Raw genomic sequence first — 15,670 nt, 5'->3', positions numbered from 1 at the left:
GGGGGGGGGGGGGGGGGAGGGGGGGGGGGGGGGGGGTTCTCTGGGGGGCCTGGGGGCTCCAGGAAGGCAGGAGGGCACGGGGAGGGCTTGGCTTGGGCCACAGGCCTGGCGGGGTCAGCCATCAGGGGCGTGTCCGATTTTCCAGTCTGTTGAGAAATACCGCGAGAAGAATCTTCAGGGTGGGGCTGGGCCCAGGCCTGGGGGGCAGACGGGGAGGAGCGGAAGAGGCCCTCCTAATGCTTCTCTGCTTGGCTGACTTTCAGGGCGCTGATGACGCCATTGATGTTTTCTTCTGGTACCTGCGAGGGGTGGGAAGCAGACACCCGTGAGGCCCTGGAGCCGGGCCTGCCCTGCCTGGGGGCCGGTGCCAGACACTCACCAGTGCGTGGTCGAACTTGAAGGTACTGATGTAGTAAGCGGGGATGTCAGCAGCAGCTAAGGGCTCGGAGATCTGGGCCACGATGCCGCACTCATCTGGGGACAGAGGCGGGGAACCACGTTTAGCGTCCTCCCCACCCGGCCACCCAGCACAGCCTTGGCCTCTCCCCTCCCTCTGCTGGCAGTGCCCGCCCTGTACCCGCAAGCTTCCCAGAGACTCCCCGCCCCTCCATCCAGCAGGCTTCTCTGATCTCTTTGGCCAGCAGTGAGCTTTCCATCCTCAGGGCTCCACAGAAGCCACTTCTGTCTAACTGTGACCACCCTCTGCCTGTTTCCCGTGCCTCGTAGTTTGGACTCATCTTCCTGGCCATCTTGCGAGTTCCCTAAACAGAGCTGGAGGTAGCGTGGCGATAAGAGGACGTGGGTTCAGGCCCTCTTTTTTGTCGCCCTTTTCTAGCCAGATGACGTGGCCAAGTCACTTCCTCTCTCTGAGCCTCAGTTTCCTCATTGGAGTCCCCACTGGGTAAAGGTCCCTGCCTGTCCTAAAGGCAGTGTCAGGCATCTGATCACGAGGAATGCCATTTCCTTCTCCTTCTGGATCTCCAAAGCAGTGGCCTTCTGGCATCCTCCAAACCTCAGCCAATAAGGTGGTCTTTGGGTTGCCTGGGGATGGTTCTCCCCTCTCCTCCACCCTCCTCCCCGCTTTGAAGGCACCATGCAAAGCTTCCTCCTACAGGAAGACCTCCAGGATCTGAGGACCACTCTTCTCTCCATCAGCACAACCCCTCAAAGCTACTGTTCTGATTCTGGCGATGATGCATTTCCCCAGCGCTGTCCCAGTTGGGTGGGAGAGTGCAGATCTGGCCACCAGCTCCCCATGGGATTCTGGGGCCAGAGCCTGGGCATCATCAACCTGGGCTTCACCCTTCCCCCACCCCCAGCCTCCCCGGCACCCTTTCACTCCCCGGCCCTGGTCCTGCTTGTCAGCCCACCCTGGGACCTAGACATGACCCTGCAGGTCTCTCAAGCTCCTGCTTTCTGCTTGGTCTCCCGGGGCTCCTGGCTGGACCCATGGGCCCCTTTGGTGGCTGTACAGGCCTCGTGCTTGCACTTCTGGTGACCGTCTGTGCTGCTACGTGGTGGAGACCAGTTGTGTCCTAAGATTCTTTAGCTACAGACACATTCATTTTCAGTTCTGTCAAGGCGGAGACGGGGGCGGGTAGGAGATTAGGGTCTAGAATGGTGCCTTTCAAACCGTGGGTGGTGACCCATTTGGGACATCAATTTAGAAGGCTGGTAACCAGTGTTTCATAAAATGACAACAGAAAAGGGAGGGGCAGACAGCTCAGCACCAGAGCGAGTGCAGTTTTGTGAAACCGTAGAATTGTTTGTGTATGTGTGTGCTGGGCTGTGATGGAAAACGTATTTCCTGCAAACCGTGGTCTAAAACATATGGAATTCGCCAGTCTAGAATCTTTCAGATTCTCAAGTTATTTTTCTTGCAGGGCTATTTATAGCTATTAGCCTGGCGCTAAAACCCTCCACATCCCGGGAAGGTAGATCCAGCTGCTGCCTGCTAGATCCAGCTGCTGCCTGCTAGATCCAGCTGCTGCCTGCTAGATCACACACTGTGTCCCCTGCCTGTGAGGCCACTCAAAACAGCCCAGGGCAACTGCAGATGGTAAGACGATTCAAGTTTCATCTACTATCCCAATGAGGTACCACCTCACACGGGTCAGAATGGCCATCACTAAAAAATCTACAAATAACAAATGCTGGAGAGGGTGGGGAAAAAAGGGAACCCTCCCACACGGCTGGTGCCGCCACTATGAAAAACAGTATGGAGGTTCCTCAAAAAACTAAAAATACATTTGCCATATGATCCAGCAATCCGACTCCTGGGCATGTACCCAGACAAAACTATAATTCGAAAAGATACATGCACCCCTATGTTCATAGCAGTGCTATTCACAATAGCCAAGACATGGAAACAACCTAAATGTCCACTGCCAGATGAATGGATAAAGAAGATGTGGTACATATATACAATGGACTACTACTCAGCCATAAAAAAGAATGAAATAATGCCCTTTGCAGCAACATGGATGGACCTAGAGATAATCATACTAAGCGAAGTAAGTCAGACAGAGAAAGACAAATAGCATGTGATATCACTTATATGTGGAATCTAAAATATGGCACAAACGAACCTATCTACGAAACAGAAACAGACTCTCAGACATCGAGATCAGACTTGTGGTTGCCAAGGGGGAGGGGGCTGGAGGAGGGACGGAGTGGGAGGTTCGGGTTAGCAGATGCACACTATTACATACAGAATGGATAAACAACAAGGTCCTACTGCAGAGCACAGCGAACTATATTCAATACCCTGTGATAAACTAAAATGGGAAAGAATGTGAAAAAGAATACAAATATACGTATATATAACTGAATCGCTTTGCTGTACAGCAGAAATGAACGTAACGTTGTAAATCAACTAAAGATAAACTGACATGCACAACTTCCTGCTTCTCATCCGAGTCTCCAGTGATGCCTGCCCCTTTGCCTGTGATGACCTAGTGAGGCTCTTTTCCACTGTTTCTACTGTGGAGAGGCACCGCTGCGTCACACCCACCTCTGCTGGTGCTGCCCTCTCCTCCCCGTCAGCCAGGTTAACATCCACCCATCACCTCTGGGGCCACCTCCTCTGGGAAGCCTTCCCTTCCTCAACCCTCTCCAAGCCTTACATGTGATAGTGACAGCAACTGCTCCTTGCTGAGCACTCGGTGTAACTGACACATCATGGAGGGCTTCGCACCACCCTGAAGCAGGATCTACCATCATCCTTGTTTTACAGACTAGGAAACTGAGGCTCAGAGGTTAAGCAACCTGCCCAAGGTCACCCTGGTTTCCTTCAGCCTCCTTCACTGGCGAACTTGCCTCTAGGCTACTGGGTCTCCATATCCCCACGGCCCCAAACTGGGCAGCAAACGTGGGTGGGAGAAATGCTGGGGTCTGTGGAGAAGGTGGCCCCGAGAGACAGGCTGGAGCCCAGGGTTGGACCAGGAGCCTTCAGTGTACATTTCCTAGCACTGCAGAAAGCAGCCTACTGTTCTGCCCCTGGGATGGCTCTGGCTTTGGCCTTGATGTGAGCAAAGTTAGGGGGTGCTGTCCCGTCCTGCTAGTTACTGTCTATCTGTGACCTTGCCCAGAGAAAGCCACAGGCAGGTGGCAGAACCGGGCTCCCTCTCCGACCTGTGGCCCTCAGGTCAAAATGCCCTGCCACCTTCATGTCCCGTCCCAGAAGCAGAGCCCCCTGGGCTGACCCCACGGCCCCTGGAGCAGTCTGAGCTTTATCTGGAACATTCTGCACTCTGTCTATGGGAAATCAGGATTTACTGATCCCATCAGGGCCAGCTGAGGGGCACTCCCCGAAACAAACGTCCTGTGATTTACCAAGAGCCTCTTCTGGGTTCAAGGTCTTGGGTCTGACAAGTCTAGCCCAAAGAAATCATGTCTCATCAAGACAAGGCGCGCTGCAGTCATCACAATGGGGCCAGCAGCCTACACTCAGCGCCGAGAGAATCGGTACCGTGTGGCCCTTCTAACCGAGGGGTCTGAGACCCGTGGCCCCTTGGAATATGCTGATGGGAAAAACTGTCTACCAAAGACAGTTTGGACAATTGTGGAAACTGAAGCTAGACTGAGTCTTGGGGGATTCCTGTGAATTTTCTCTTGGGGGATCAGGTCACTGTGATTGCACAGGGAAAAGGGTGAGGGGCTGGGATGTCTGAGTTTTACTGTGAGCTGTTTGGCAATTGTGTTAAAAAAAAAAAAAACCTCATTAAAAATGACAACAGTCATTCCCTGTCAACAGTGGGACTAAGGAGAGATGTTTTTTTCCTCTTCTATTTTTATCATGTTCCCAATATTCTAATAAGAAGCAGGTTTTAATTTTTCACTGGGGAGGGGACAGAGAAGAGTGCTTTGCTTGAAGCTGCTCTTCCGTCCTCCGAGGCCAATGCCTCCCGTCACTCACTGGACAAGGGACCGCGTGGGCTGTGGGGACCTCAGTCTCCCTATCTATACCAGGGGTACAGATGCATGGCACTCGGCAATGCCGGCCCCGGCCCCCCAGGGCTCACCAAATCCTAGGGGCTGTCCTCCAATCCGCACCATCTTCCAGAGCTCTCCAGATGCGCTCGTGAACAACAAATTACTAGGAAACCTTGAAAGGGAGCGAGCGATGTTAATCCTCAGATATTAACGGTGCTCCCTCTGCCAGCCCTCCCTGGAGCATTCCCTGTCCTTGGGCACTGATGTAGGGCCAGAGCAAGGGGGTGTCTGGCCTGAGCTCAGGGGCCCCAAGGACTCTCCCAAGCCGTCAGCGCACTCACTCTGCACCTTCCTTGTCTGGGGGTGGGTAGGGGGAGCAGGAAGGCAAGGCTGGGCAGGGAACCCGTCCCCGCCACCCCCCCCCCAAGCTCCAGACGGGGGTGGGGGAGTGAGGGACAAACAGCACTGGATGGCGCTGGATGACCTGGGGCCTTTGCCTCTGAGTGGCCTGTCATCTGTGAGCCGGGGCCACTCACCCGCAATGAAGGGTCGGGGTAGGGACGTATGAGGACCAAGTGGGTGATAAGCCCGTCACAAGGCTCCAGGCCGGGGCCCGGCTCACCTCTGCTGGGTCTGCACGTCCATCACCAGCGAGATGTAGCCCTCGATGAGGGAGAAGGAAAAGAAGCGGATGTGGCCACAGTCATCGCCGGCCGCCACGGGGTCCTTCACTCTGGGGGCCGGGGCAGCTGGTGAGGGCTGGAGTGGGGCCCCCGCCGCAGCCCAAGCTCCATCAGGCCCCCCGCCCCGCCCATCAGCCTAGGGGTGCTGGGGAGAGCACGGGCCAAGTCCTGGCTCTGATCCTGCCTTGCTGGCGGACCCTGAGGCACTGCCTGCATCGGTCTCTGCATCTGTGAGGTGTGGACGATTCCACGGCGTATCCACAGAGATGAGCACCGCACTTCACATTTCTGGAGACCCATCCCGCCCTCGGCACAGGCTACACTTGCCCCTTCCTGGGGGGTGCTTCTCGGTCCCTGTGACGGCCCACATGTCAGGGCACAGTCTATGGTCACTGTCGGCTCACTGGCCCCTGGCCCCGCTCCACTTGGTGTTGGCCAAAACTTACAATCTGCCCTGAGGAAAAATGCAAAGCTGTCGTCCACCAAATGAAAAAACCTGAGTTCCCAGCTCTTCAAATGACTGGGCTTGCCCTAGGAGCTCAGGTGACAGTGGGGTGTTTATTATATCCACATGTGGGCCTAGGGCTTCACCAAGGAACGCCATTTTCCCCTCTTAGAATGGGGATCTGGGGTACAGCCATGTCTTGCTTCTCAAACGAGCTCCCAGGGCAGGTCTGTGCCTCCCCCCTCAGACTGGGGCTACTAGACAGAGCCGTGTCTCCCCTTGGCCACCCTGCAGCCCCTTGCACCCGAGGAGGCCCTACCCGTTGGAGTAGAACATGACATCCATGAGGAGTGTGGCAACAGCAGGCAGTGTGTCCGGGTCCAGGCTGGTGACACAGAACCTGTTGCTCGGGCTGGACAGTGGGTGGATGACGGGCCTCTGGACTGTGAGAGCACAAAGGCAAGGGGCGCTGAGGCCGGGGGGAGAGGAGCATCGTGGGGCAGGAGAGGGCCCAGGAAGAGGGGTGGGGCCAGCCAGCAGCTGTTCTGGGGAGGCCGGCTGCAGGCCCTGCAAGACCTGGCCCCTGTCGCTTCTCCAGCCTCCAGCCCCACCCCCAGGCCCCCGCACATGCCATGCCGCCTGCCTGGAACGCCCTTCCCAACCTTCACCACCGGGTTTAGCTCCTACTTGTGCTCCAAGCTTCAGCTTGAGAGTCACTGCCTCTGGGAGGCCTGGCCTGACAGCCTGGACTGGGTCAGAAGTGGTCTTGGCCATTGCTGCCTGCATCCACATCCACTGCCCTGGCTAGACCTTGGGAACAGAGTCTGATCAGGACTGTTGTACCGTGTTATGCCTGGCCCTCAACTGATGCTCTGAGAATGGGGCTGCCCTGGGGCAGGACCTGGTAATTTCTTGAGGTCTCTCTGCACAACCCTCCCCCATCCCCCAACTCACCTATCTTGGGCTTCACGAAGCCGTTGGTGATGCCGAGGTTCTCGGCTGCCACTGTCTCGCCATTGACGACCCGCAGGATGGTGAACTCTGATGATAAGGTGTGGGTAACGAAGGGCAGGTCCCGCTCACGCACCTGGGGACGGGGAGTCAAAGAGTGAGTGTACCATGGTCCCTGGATGGAGTGGGCCTGGGGTCACCAGCCCCTTCACTCTGAGATTCTGTCCCCAGAACGAGCTTCCCCTGTCCTTGCCTCCCGCTGTCCTGGTTGGGGACGGGAGCCTGGACCAGGGGCACATGCCTCCCCAGGGGCAGCAGGGAGGATGCAGAGGGGAGAAGACACCGTGCCGAGGGCCAGGAGGTGCAGGTCCCCTCCCCCACTCCCTCTTGTGTGTGGTGGCCACACCTGTCCCTGGCCTGGGAGGACTCTCCAGGGTGGCCACGCCCTATGGGAGAGAGCATGAATAACACGGTAGCCAGGAAATACCGCTGGCTCCACGGCCAGACACACTTGCCACCCCAGGGGAGGGGTATGGAATTGGGGGAGCCAGACATCCAGCTAGGAGGGCATCCCGCCCACACGCGCCCCCAGCCCTCACTTCCTGGCCTCCAGCTTAAACCCAGCATGGTCCACACAAAGGACAGGCAGTGGGTGGGGCTAGAGGCTAGCCAGGGCCATGCTGACACTGGACTGAGGACCCTAAGGTACCCTTGACCTCTCTCTGAGCTGATCACGAAACGGCGGGGAGAGGCACAAACTTTGTAGACCACATCCGAGGGGGTGCCCATGTTGCCTGGGCGTGGGCTGCCGCTCGCTCACCAAGATGAAGTCCGTCTGGTAGGTGGACAGCATGAACACAGAGATGTTCTGATCGGCCAGCGGGGCGATGACCGACTTGGCGATCTTGGTCACACCGATGGGCTGGGAGCTGGAGAAGCTGCCACCACCCGACACCACGTTGAGGGCCAGCCAGGTGGCGTCGGCCACACTCAGGTGTTCCGAGGAGGGCAGCTCTGGAGGGGGACACAGAAGCCCGGCTTATGACTGATGGGCCCCAGCTGGTGACCTCGGCCAGCCCGCCCTCTGGGCCTTAGCGCCCTCATCTGTCAAAGGAGGCTGAGATCGTCCTTAAAGGTCCCATCCTGGGAGGACTGAGCAGGGAAGGCTCTCAGAGGACTCTGGATGTGCCAGGCAGCTCAGCAGGGCAGGGACCATGGGAACAAGGGGTTTAATCTGTGCTGGGCCTCAGTTTTCCCAGCTGTGAAGTGATGAGTACTCAGCAGTAACAGTTTTGTTATTTCTGGTTTTCACTTCCTTTCTGGGTACCAGGTGCTACCATCACCACCTTATACTGGTGGACCGGGTCCCATGGTTTTCAAACTGGGTTCCCAGGAACCTCCCAGGGGCTGGGGGGTAGAGGGGAGGCCAGGAGAAGACAGGGTGCGGGGGGGCCTGGGATTTTTCTCCCTGCTTCAATTAGACCTGTACTTCAGGCTCCTCTGGAAGCACATTCAGCTCCAGAAGGCCTCCTGAGGTTGCCACCTTCCAGTGGGCAGTGACTGCCACCCAAGTCCCTCCTGAGAGCCTGGGGATCCTGGGGGCGGGGGCACCGGCAGGGGCAGGGTGGGGGAGGTTCGGAGCGGCAGTGATCGCCCAGTCTCCTTGACTAGCTCACAAAGACCATCCTTCCACCCCGTCTTGCAGAAAGAGTACCCAGGGGAGGCTGTGCACGGGACATGGTACACACATGTGCATGGCTGCATGGACAGGCAGCCACAGAACGGAGCACAGGTTGCAACATGGAACTCTCCACGCATCACGGTTGCCTGCTCGAACCCACCCCATACCAGAACTGTTATTTCACCCCATACATGTGACAAACCAGAGCTCTGAGGGGCTGGTGACTTACCCAAGATCACTTAGACAGGGAATAACAGAGCCAGGATTCAAACCCAGATCTGACTTATAAACAGACCCTTATGCTCTATGCTGGGCACCACATGGGAAGAAGGGCCAGGTCCCTAACAAGGGGGCCGCTAAGAGGAGGGGCCTGGACACTGGTGAGTTAAGGGGGCTGTGATGATCATGATGCTGCCCGAGGGAAGCTGGGCTGGGCTGTGCTGGCCTCAGCAAGATGGCTCCGGAAGCCTCACCCAGGCTCCTACCTGCCCAGCTAAGGTCGTCATGGCAACCACAGCCTACAGAGCCCATTGGCCCTGCTGGCTGAGAGGGGCCAGTCCTCTGCCAGGCTGGCTGGAGAGGTAGGCTGCTTCCCAGAGAAGGGAAGGGGTTTGGGAGTGGGGGAGGCAGGAGGAAAGCCTGATCGCAGGCTTCCACATCTAGTCTCTTCACTTGTCATCTGGGGTGTCAGAAGAGAGACTTCTCAGCCCCAGGACCGCCAGAGGAAACACGCTCCCCAGAACTGAGTGTCCCAGTTCAATTCTGAAATTCCAAGGGGTCTGGAACTGGCCATGGAGGGGATTTCCTGGGGGCAGTGTTGTGAGCCCCCAACCCTGCCATCTTAAGCAAAGACAGCCCCAGGAGCCACCGAAGGCCAGGGTGCCTTGATGGGCTGTCATCTGAAGCACCATTTTAATATACTAATAAATAAAATATTAATAAATATACTTAATAGAAGATTTTAATTTCACTTTTCATTAGGGCAGAACCCCAAAAGCCTTCTTAGGAAAATTCTGGAGGGGTCCTTTCCATCACCGCATGCTAACACATCAGGACCATGTCAGCTTTTGTGAACCTGCCTCTGCCTGCCTGTTCCAAGCTCCTCACAACTCAAAACTGCCCAGTGGCTTTCCACGTTCTCTGGAGTAAAAGCCAAAGTCCTCGTGCCGCTGGGAACCAGCATTGCCCCAGAGGGCTTTCTGGGATGATAGATATGGTCTATACCTACACCGTCCAAAGCCACTTACCCCATGTGGCAACGGAGCACTTGAAATGTGGTCAGTGCTACAGAAGAAATACAATTTTAAGTTGTATTTAATTTTGGTTCCTTTAAATTACCATGGCCGCGTGGAGTGAGCGGCTAGTTCAAGTCTACAATTGGCCTCACTAGCATGCCAGCGCCCTGGGGCGATTGTCTCCATCGGCTTTGTTTTCTGCTATTCTCAGCGCCTGAGAGGCACACGGAGGCTCCAAAAGAATGGATGAGGAGGGATGTGGCAGCTGTCCCTGCCCCTCTGCTCTGCCCAGGCCCCTGTTCCTACCCATCGACCTTCTCTGCTCCCCCCGCCCCCCCCCACCCCAGCTCAGTCTCTGTGGTCAGGGCTTGGTCACATGCCAGACCCCAGGTGGAGGGTGGCCTTCGACATCATCCCACGCTCCTATACCCGGCTTCCCAGGATCAGGCAGAGGGCCCGGGGGAGCCAGTGTCATCCCCAGACACTGCCAACTTCTCTGAATTCTTAGTCCAGCAGTGCAGAACGCTGTCCATTTGCTTATAGATCTGGCTCAGAAGTCAGTCCCTGCCCCATTTCACAGAATAGGAAACTGAGGCGCAGAGAGGGAAGCTGACTGGCTCAAGGTCACGGTGCAGTAAATGGGGAGGGCACCTCATTCTGGCACCGTGGCACGTCTGTCCAGACCCGCCCCGCCACCAGCCCGTGGTGGGGTGTCGCGAAAACCCCTCTTGCAGGGATTAGCTTCAGGACTGTAAAGTTGCGGGGGGTGTCCGGGCAGCTGAGGTCCCAATGTCCCAGTTCTGACACCGTGGTTCCACTGGCCCTGTAAGGCCTTCACCTGGCAGGTGGAGCCTCTGCTACCCCAGCCTCAGGCCTGCCCTCTGGCCCCCACCTGAGTTCCACAATCCACTGGGGCCTGATCTTTAGCAGTGGGGTCCTCGGCGAGCACATGAGGGTGGTGGCAAAAAACACAGGCTTTGGGCTCAGACAGTGACAAACTCTAACCCTGGCTCCGTCCTCTGCAGCGGAGGCTGCTGGGAAGCTGCTGCTGATACAATGGCGAAGGCCATTCCCTCCAAGTCCACAAAGCGCTGGGGTATGTGCATTTTTAGGGGGTGCTAGGGTACCAAGGCTCTGCTCCGAGGAGTCTCTCAGCGGGTTTGGACAGGTCCTGCCGGGAAACGCAGGCCTGAGGCCGACTGGAAATGGGGGCAGAAGTGGGCGGGTGGGGGATGGCGGGCAGCCTGCAGGCTGCCACTGCCCAGAGGATTTCAGCTCAATCCAAATGCTACTCAGAGTTTGGGCGGCCGGTGAGTGGGGGTGGGTCCCGGCTCTCAGTCCTGGATGGAACCCACTGAGGTGCTTCAAGCAGCAGGCCTGGACTGAGAGGGAGGTCAGCCCCGGGTCAGTGGTCACCTCTCTGAAGCTTCCAGAAGGGTGAGCTTTGTCAGAGCAGCAAAGCAGCTGGAGACCACAGTGCTCGCTGCTTCTGGCCCCAGGGACCCCAAATGCTGCCCTGGCACTCCGAGGGTGAGGGAAGGCCTGCCTGGTCCCATCGGCACCCAGGCCAAGCCTTAGGGTGCCCGAGGTGCCACTGCGGGGCTGGGGGCTGGGTCACCAGGAGCTGCCAGGAGGGAGCCAGCTTGCTCTCCCCTAGAGGAAAGGTAGACACATCCCAAGACTGAAACGGATTATTAATACTGTCACTGCCCATCATCCAAGACCCTAAAGATAGCCTATCAGAGCTGAGGACGCTCCCTGGCGGATCTCTGAGGGCGCTTGCCACCTCCCAGAAAGCAAGTCGGCAGCTCTGTTGCTGGTAGCCCACCCCACCTCCCCAGGAGTCCCCCATTTCCGGCTGCAGGACCTGCGGTTCCCTGTGCTAAGTGGTCACGTCCTCTGCACAGTTTGTCAGGCTTCTCCCACCCTGCCTGCAGCAGGGTCAGGGGTCCTGGGGTCAGGTGGGCAGGTTGTGTCCTGGCTGTGTGACTCTGAATGAAATCACCACCTCTTGGTTTCTTAGTTTTCAAATTTTGGGCTGATGAAATCAGGATAGACTCCAGAAGATGCTTGGAGGATTAAATGGGATAATCCCCATCAAGCGCATAGCTAAGTGCCTGGCGTCCGAGGGCTTGCCAAGTGCCAGAGCCTTTCTGTTATAATGCTGCTGCTGGGAGTTTTGTTGGTTTCTGGATAGAAGTTGGGGAAAAATATATCAAGAGTTTAAACATGTACAGTTTCACTGTAAAGGAGTAGTTACACATGGGACAAAGAAAAAGTTATGGGTATGAACGTTCAACCCAAAAGGATTTAAGACAAAGACCTGGGAGCTACCAAAAAGTCAACGCCAGGGCCAGGTAGACGAACCACAGTTCATCTGTGACAGAATACTATGCATCTGTTTAAAAAACAGGTTTTCCAGCTATGAAACACATTTTCCAATCATGAAGGAAATCAGAATATAAAATTTATGGTAGGTATTAATTATGCAATTAATGTCTCATTCTGTAGGTGTGGTAAGTAGGAGAGGGCTTTTATTCTTAGCTGATACAGGCTCAGGTATTCAGGGTGAGCTGTCCTGAGGTCTTAGTTTCAAGTGGTCCATTAAATAATAAATGTATGTGTGCACTGTTTATGGACAAGAAGTGCAAACAGTTGTCCTCAAAGGTGACCAGCCGGCAAGTCTAGTTTCAGGTGGAGGGAACAGGGGTGTTAATTGTAGGCTCTCAACGGTTGTGCAAGTCTGAAAACTGTCAAAATATAAAGAGTATCGGGAAAACACACTTTTGAAGGCTATCTGATACTGGGAAATTATACGGAGTGGAATGAAAAGATAAGAAGCATATACACTACAGGTCAACACGGCGAAATATCCACACCTGGGGGTATAGAATATGGAGACCTCGTGGGAAGGACTTTGCCAGCCCTGGAGAGGTCGAGGGAAGGGGGTGGGTGGGCGGGAGCTGGGGTGTCATGGGAATGATGCGGGGGACTCTCCAGGGAAGCAGCCCTCCCTGCAGCAGGCACCCCATCCTCAAGGTCTACCCCTCCTCCCATCCTGGCAGATGTAATCTCAGCTCCAGGCTGAGCTGCCAGGCTGTTATTTTACACAATGCGGGAGATGCTCCAAAGTCAGGTGTGCATCATCCCCCATCAGTGCTCACCGGGAGGGAGGGGTCGGCTTCAGGGGACAGTTAAGAACTGGCCCCGACTGGGATCCGAGCTCCTTAACTGACCTGGACCTCGTGCAGAGGGGACCCCTGCTGGGGGTATTACTGAATTAGTAAATTAGGAGCTCAGAGCTAGGCGGGAGATGCAGGGAGTGCTGATGGGCACTGCACTGTTTGCCCTGGTGGACATGCAAAGTGGAGGTGGCACGTGACTCCCTGATGCACGTCATATGGCCACACGCACACCTTACAAAACTGGGAGGGAGGGAAGGAGGTGACCCTGTGTTAGGGACGAGGCCACGGAGGCCCCAGGTCAGTGAGTAACTTGCCCAGAAGGTAGCAGAGGCTGGACAGAACCTGGGTCTTCCCCTCAGCCATGGGTGAGGCCAGGAGTTACTTCTCGACATCCTCCTCCTTCCATCTTTCGACCAATCATGGCACCAAGCCCCAAGTGTGCTACAGATCACACTGACACACATAAGGGGACTGTGACAGGTGGGGGGGCCCCCCGATGTGCACTGGGCCCCTCTAACTGCAAACTTGGGATTCTGCTCACTACCCAGAGGTCAGGGCAGGCGCTACTGCTCCTGTTATTTTGGGTCCCTGAGAACACCTAGCATTGCACAAAGTAAGTGCTCATTAAATATGTAAAAGCTCAAAATACGCACAAGCACCTCCCTTCTGTTGGCCACACAGACACACAGCACCCATTTGAGCCAAGAACCTCTAAAATTCCACTACGAACAAGGAGCTGTCTGGTTAATGTCACTGACAATCGCCCCTCCCTCCCAGGAAAGGTCCAGCATCTTACGTACAAGTGAATCGCAGACAGCTGCTGGTTTCTAACCATAAAAGCTTTACAACGGAGATAACTGTTGGCAAACAATAATCAACGTACCCTGGCTGATGTTAACAGTGGCCAAGGGAAGCCCTTGGGTGAGAAGCAACATTTGCAGAGCTGGGAGACGGGGCACCATCCTTCATACAGTGTGACACAGCCAGCATCCCTCCCTGGTCACACCGGGGCAGCCACAAGACCAGACTCCCTTTCTGAAGAGGAGTCTCCTGAGAGAACGCCCCCGGAAGCAAGGTGAGAGGGTAAAACTCAGCATCACTACCTCTCACTGCAGCCTCCACCCCACCCCAAATCCTGCCCTCTGAGAGCAGACTGCCCTGGGCCTGCCCCCTTTTTCCCAGCTGCTCCTGTGACCTTGGTCTGCTGGGAACCACCACTTCTCAGCAGCACTTTCTCTTCATTTCGGCTGGAACCACCCTGAAAGCACTTCCTGCTTCAAATGCCCCTCTGTCACTCACAGCGACTCTGGGCACGTAAATGGCGGCTTCCTCACCTGTAAAATGGGTCACCACTCTTTACCCTTCAGGCCACTGGAATGATCCCAGGAGGTGATACGTCTCTGCTGGGCCCCAGTTAACAGTTAAGAGTGGCGGAGGGGGAACGGGAGTCTTACTTTGTATGGTTTTCCCCTGTGGCTCCACAGTGTAAGCGCGAGAGATACTTACTACTTAAATCTATGTGCACAGTTTTTTCTCTGGTAACGATGGATATCCAAGCAGCCTGACGTGCTGACCAGGAGTCATGGCCTGGAAGTGAGACCCTGGCTCAGAAGTCACAGAGCGGCTGGGCCCCTCCTGGGCTAATAATTTAAACCTGCTTCCCCACGTCCTACCTACCCTGTACTAAAGAGTAAGCCGATGACCCCTTTGTCACCGGCTCCATTCCAGCCACTCAGAAAGGTTCAGGGAGAGGCAGATCGAGACTTCGCCTCCATTGTTTACTGTTCTAGGGAACCTCAGGGTCTGTAAGTCCCTTAGGAGCTGAGGCTCCGTCCTTACACCCCTGGTCCGCCCTGCCTTACCCTGTCCGGGGCCTGGCCCATGGAAACATGCATAAATGACACCAGTGGCGAGGCCTTGGGCAGGCTGCACACCACACGGCTGCGCTTCAGCTTCCTCATCTATAAAGTGAGGACTGTCAGAGTCGTTTCCAGTGTTTAGCACAGTGTCTGCAGACAGAGGCACCGGCAGGGCTGGTAAAATGCGTTAATCTATGTTGACTGGCGGAGGGGTGGGAGTGGAGCTCCAAGACTCAGCTCTGGTCTTGCTTCCTATTTCGAGGGCCTCTCCTGTGGGGTCTCCTGCACGGCGGGGTATCCTCTGTGACTTGCTCTCGCAGCATCCACACCCTCCTTGCACAGCACCCACCCCAATGGCAGCTCCACAATTAATGGTGTAATTAGCTGGCAGGCCCTGAGGCTCATAGGGTCGGAGGTGGGGTCTCTCATTCCGCTACATCTCCAGGGCTCAGCAAGATGCCGGCACGTAGCAGGTGCTCAGCAAATACTGCCCCCCCTCCCCCCGCTACCCGGGGCTGGCTCAGAATAACCCGACACTCTGCTCAGCCAAAGGACAGCTCCCTGGTTACTGACAATTCCTGCAAACACAGCCTTCCAGGACCAGCAGAACTGGCTCCCCAGGTCCCGTAGCCTCCTGCTCTCCCTGCTCAAGGAGTTTTCTTACCTGCTGCCTTCAGAGGTAGAGAGTTAGTCAGAGATACTGGTCTGGGGAGGTGGATTACATAGAATATCCCTTCCCAGAGAATAGACACTCTGGGGGTGTTCCTTCTACATCCGAGGTGCCCTGATTCTCAGCAGTTCTGCGTGAAGGCCTGAATGCCCATGAGAAAATAAACATGTGCTTGGGTTGCCTGAGCAGACATTCTTCATGTGAGTTGTGGCTAAGGCAAAATTCCGGTCTGTGGTTCCTGTGCTCATGAAATGTCTGATGGGGGACTTCCCTGGTGGCGCAGTGGCTAAGACTCCACACTCCCAATGGTCAGGGCACTAGATCCCACATGCGTGCGACAACTAACAGTTGGCATGCCACAACTAAGGAGCCCTCAAGCCACAACTGAGGAGCCCCCCTGCTGCAACTAAGACCTGGTGCAACTGAATAAATAAATATTAAAAAAAAAGAAAATTCTGATGAATGAATGAATGACGACACAGGTGTCTTTGGCGAAGGGGCAGGGCCTCCAGTGGGGTCTGCCCCAT

The 15,670-nt window shown here is 55.8% G+C and overlaps 1 protein-coding gene across 1 annotated transcript in view; it reads right to left on the bottom strand.

Moving 5' to 3' along the window:
- Positions 1-135: 135 nt before the first annotated feature.
- CASTOR2 (cytosolic arginine sensor for mTORC1 subunit 2) overlaps positions 136-15,670 on the bottom strand; it is a 79,558-nt gene continuing 64,023 nt past the window's right edge. Inside the window, exons 5-11 of the mRNA XM_007468883.1 lie at positions 7,334-7,527; positions 6,517-6,649; positions 5,882-6,005; positions 5,057-5,167; positions 4,524-4,606; positions 380-474; positions 136-299 (exon numbers count right to left, since the gene is read on the bottom strand). Of these exons, the coding sequence (XP_007468945.1) occupies positions 234-299; positions 380-474; positions 4,524-4,606; positions 5,057-5,167; positions 5,882-6,005; positions 6,517-6,649; positions 7,334-7,527 (806 nt within the window). The 3' untranslated portion in view covers positions 136-233. The remainder of the gene's footprint in view (positions 300-379; positions 475-4,523; positions 4,607-5,056; positions 5,168-5,881; positions 6,006-6,516; positions 6,650-7,333; positions 7,528-15,670) is intronic.

This window comes from Lipotes vexillifer, unplaced genomic scaffold (genome assembly GCF_000442215.2).
Source record: "Lipotes vexillifer unplaced genomic scaffold, Lipotes_vexillifer_v1.1 scaffold12, whole genome shotgun sequence".
Lineage (NCBI taxonomy): Eukaryota > Metazoa > Chordata > Mammalia > Artiodactyla > Lipotidae > Lipotes > Lipotes vexillifer.
This window is presented reverse-complemented; position numbering and strand designations above follow the sequence as displayed.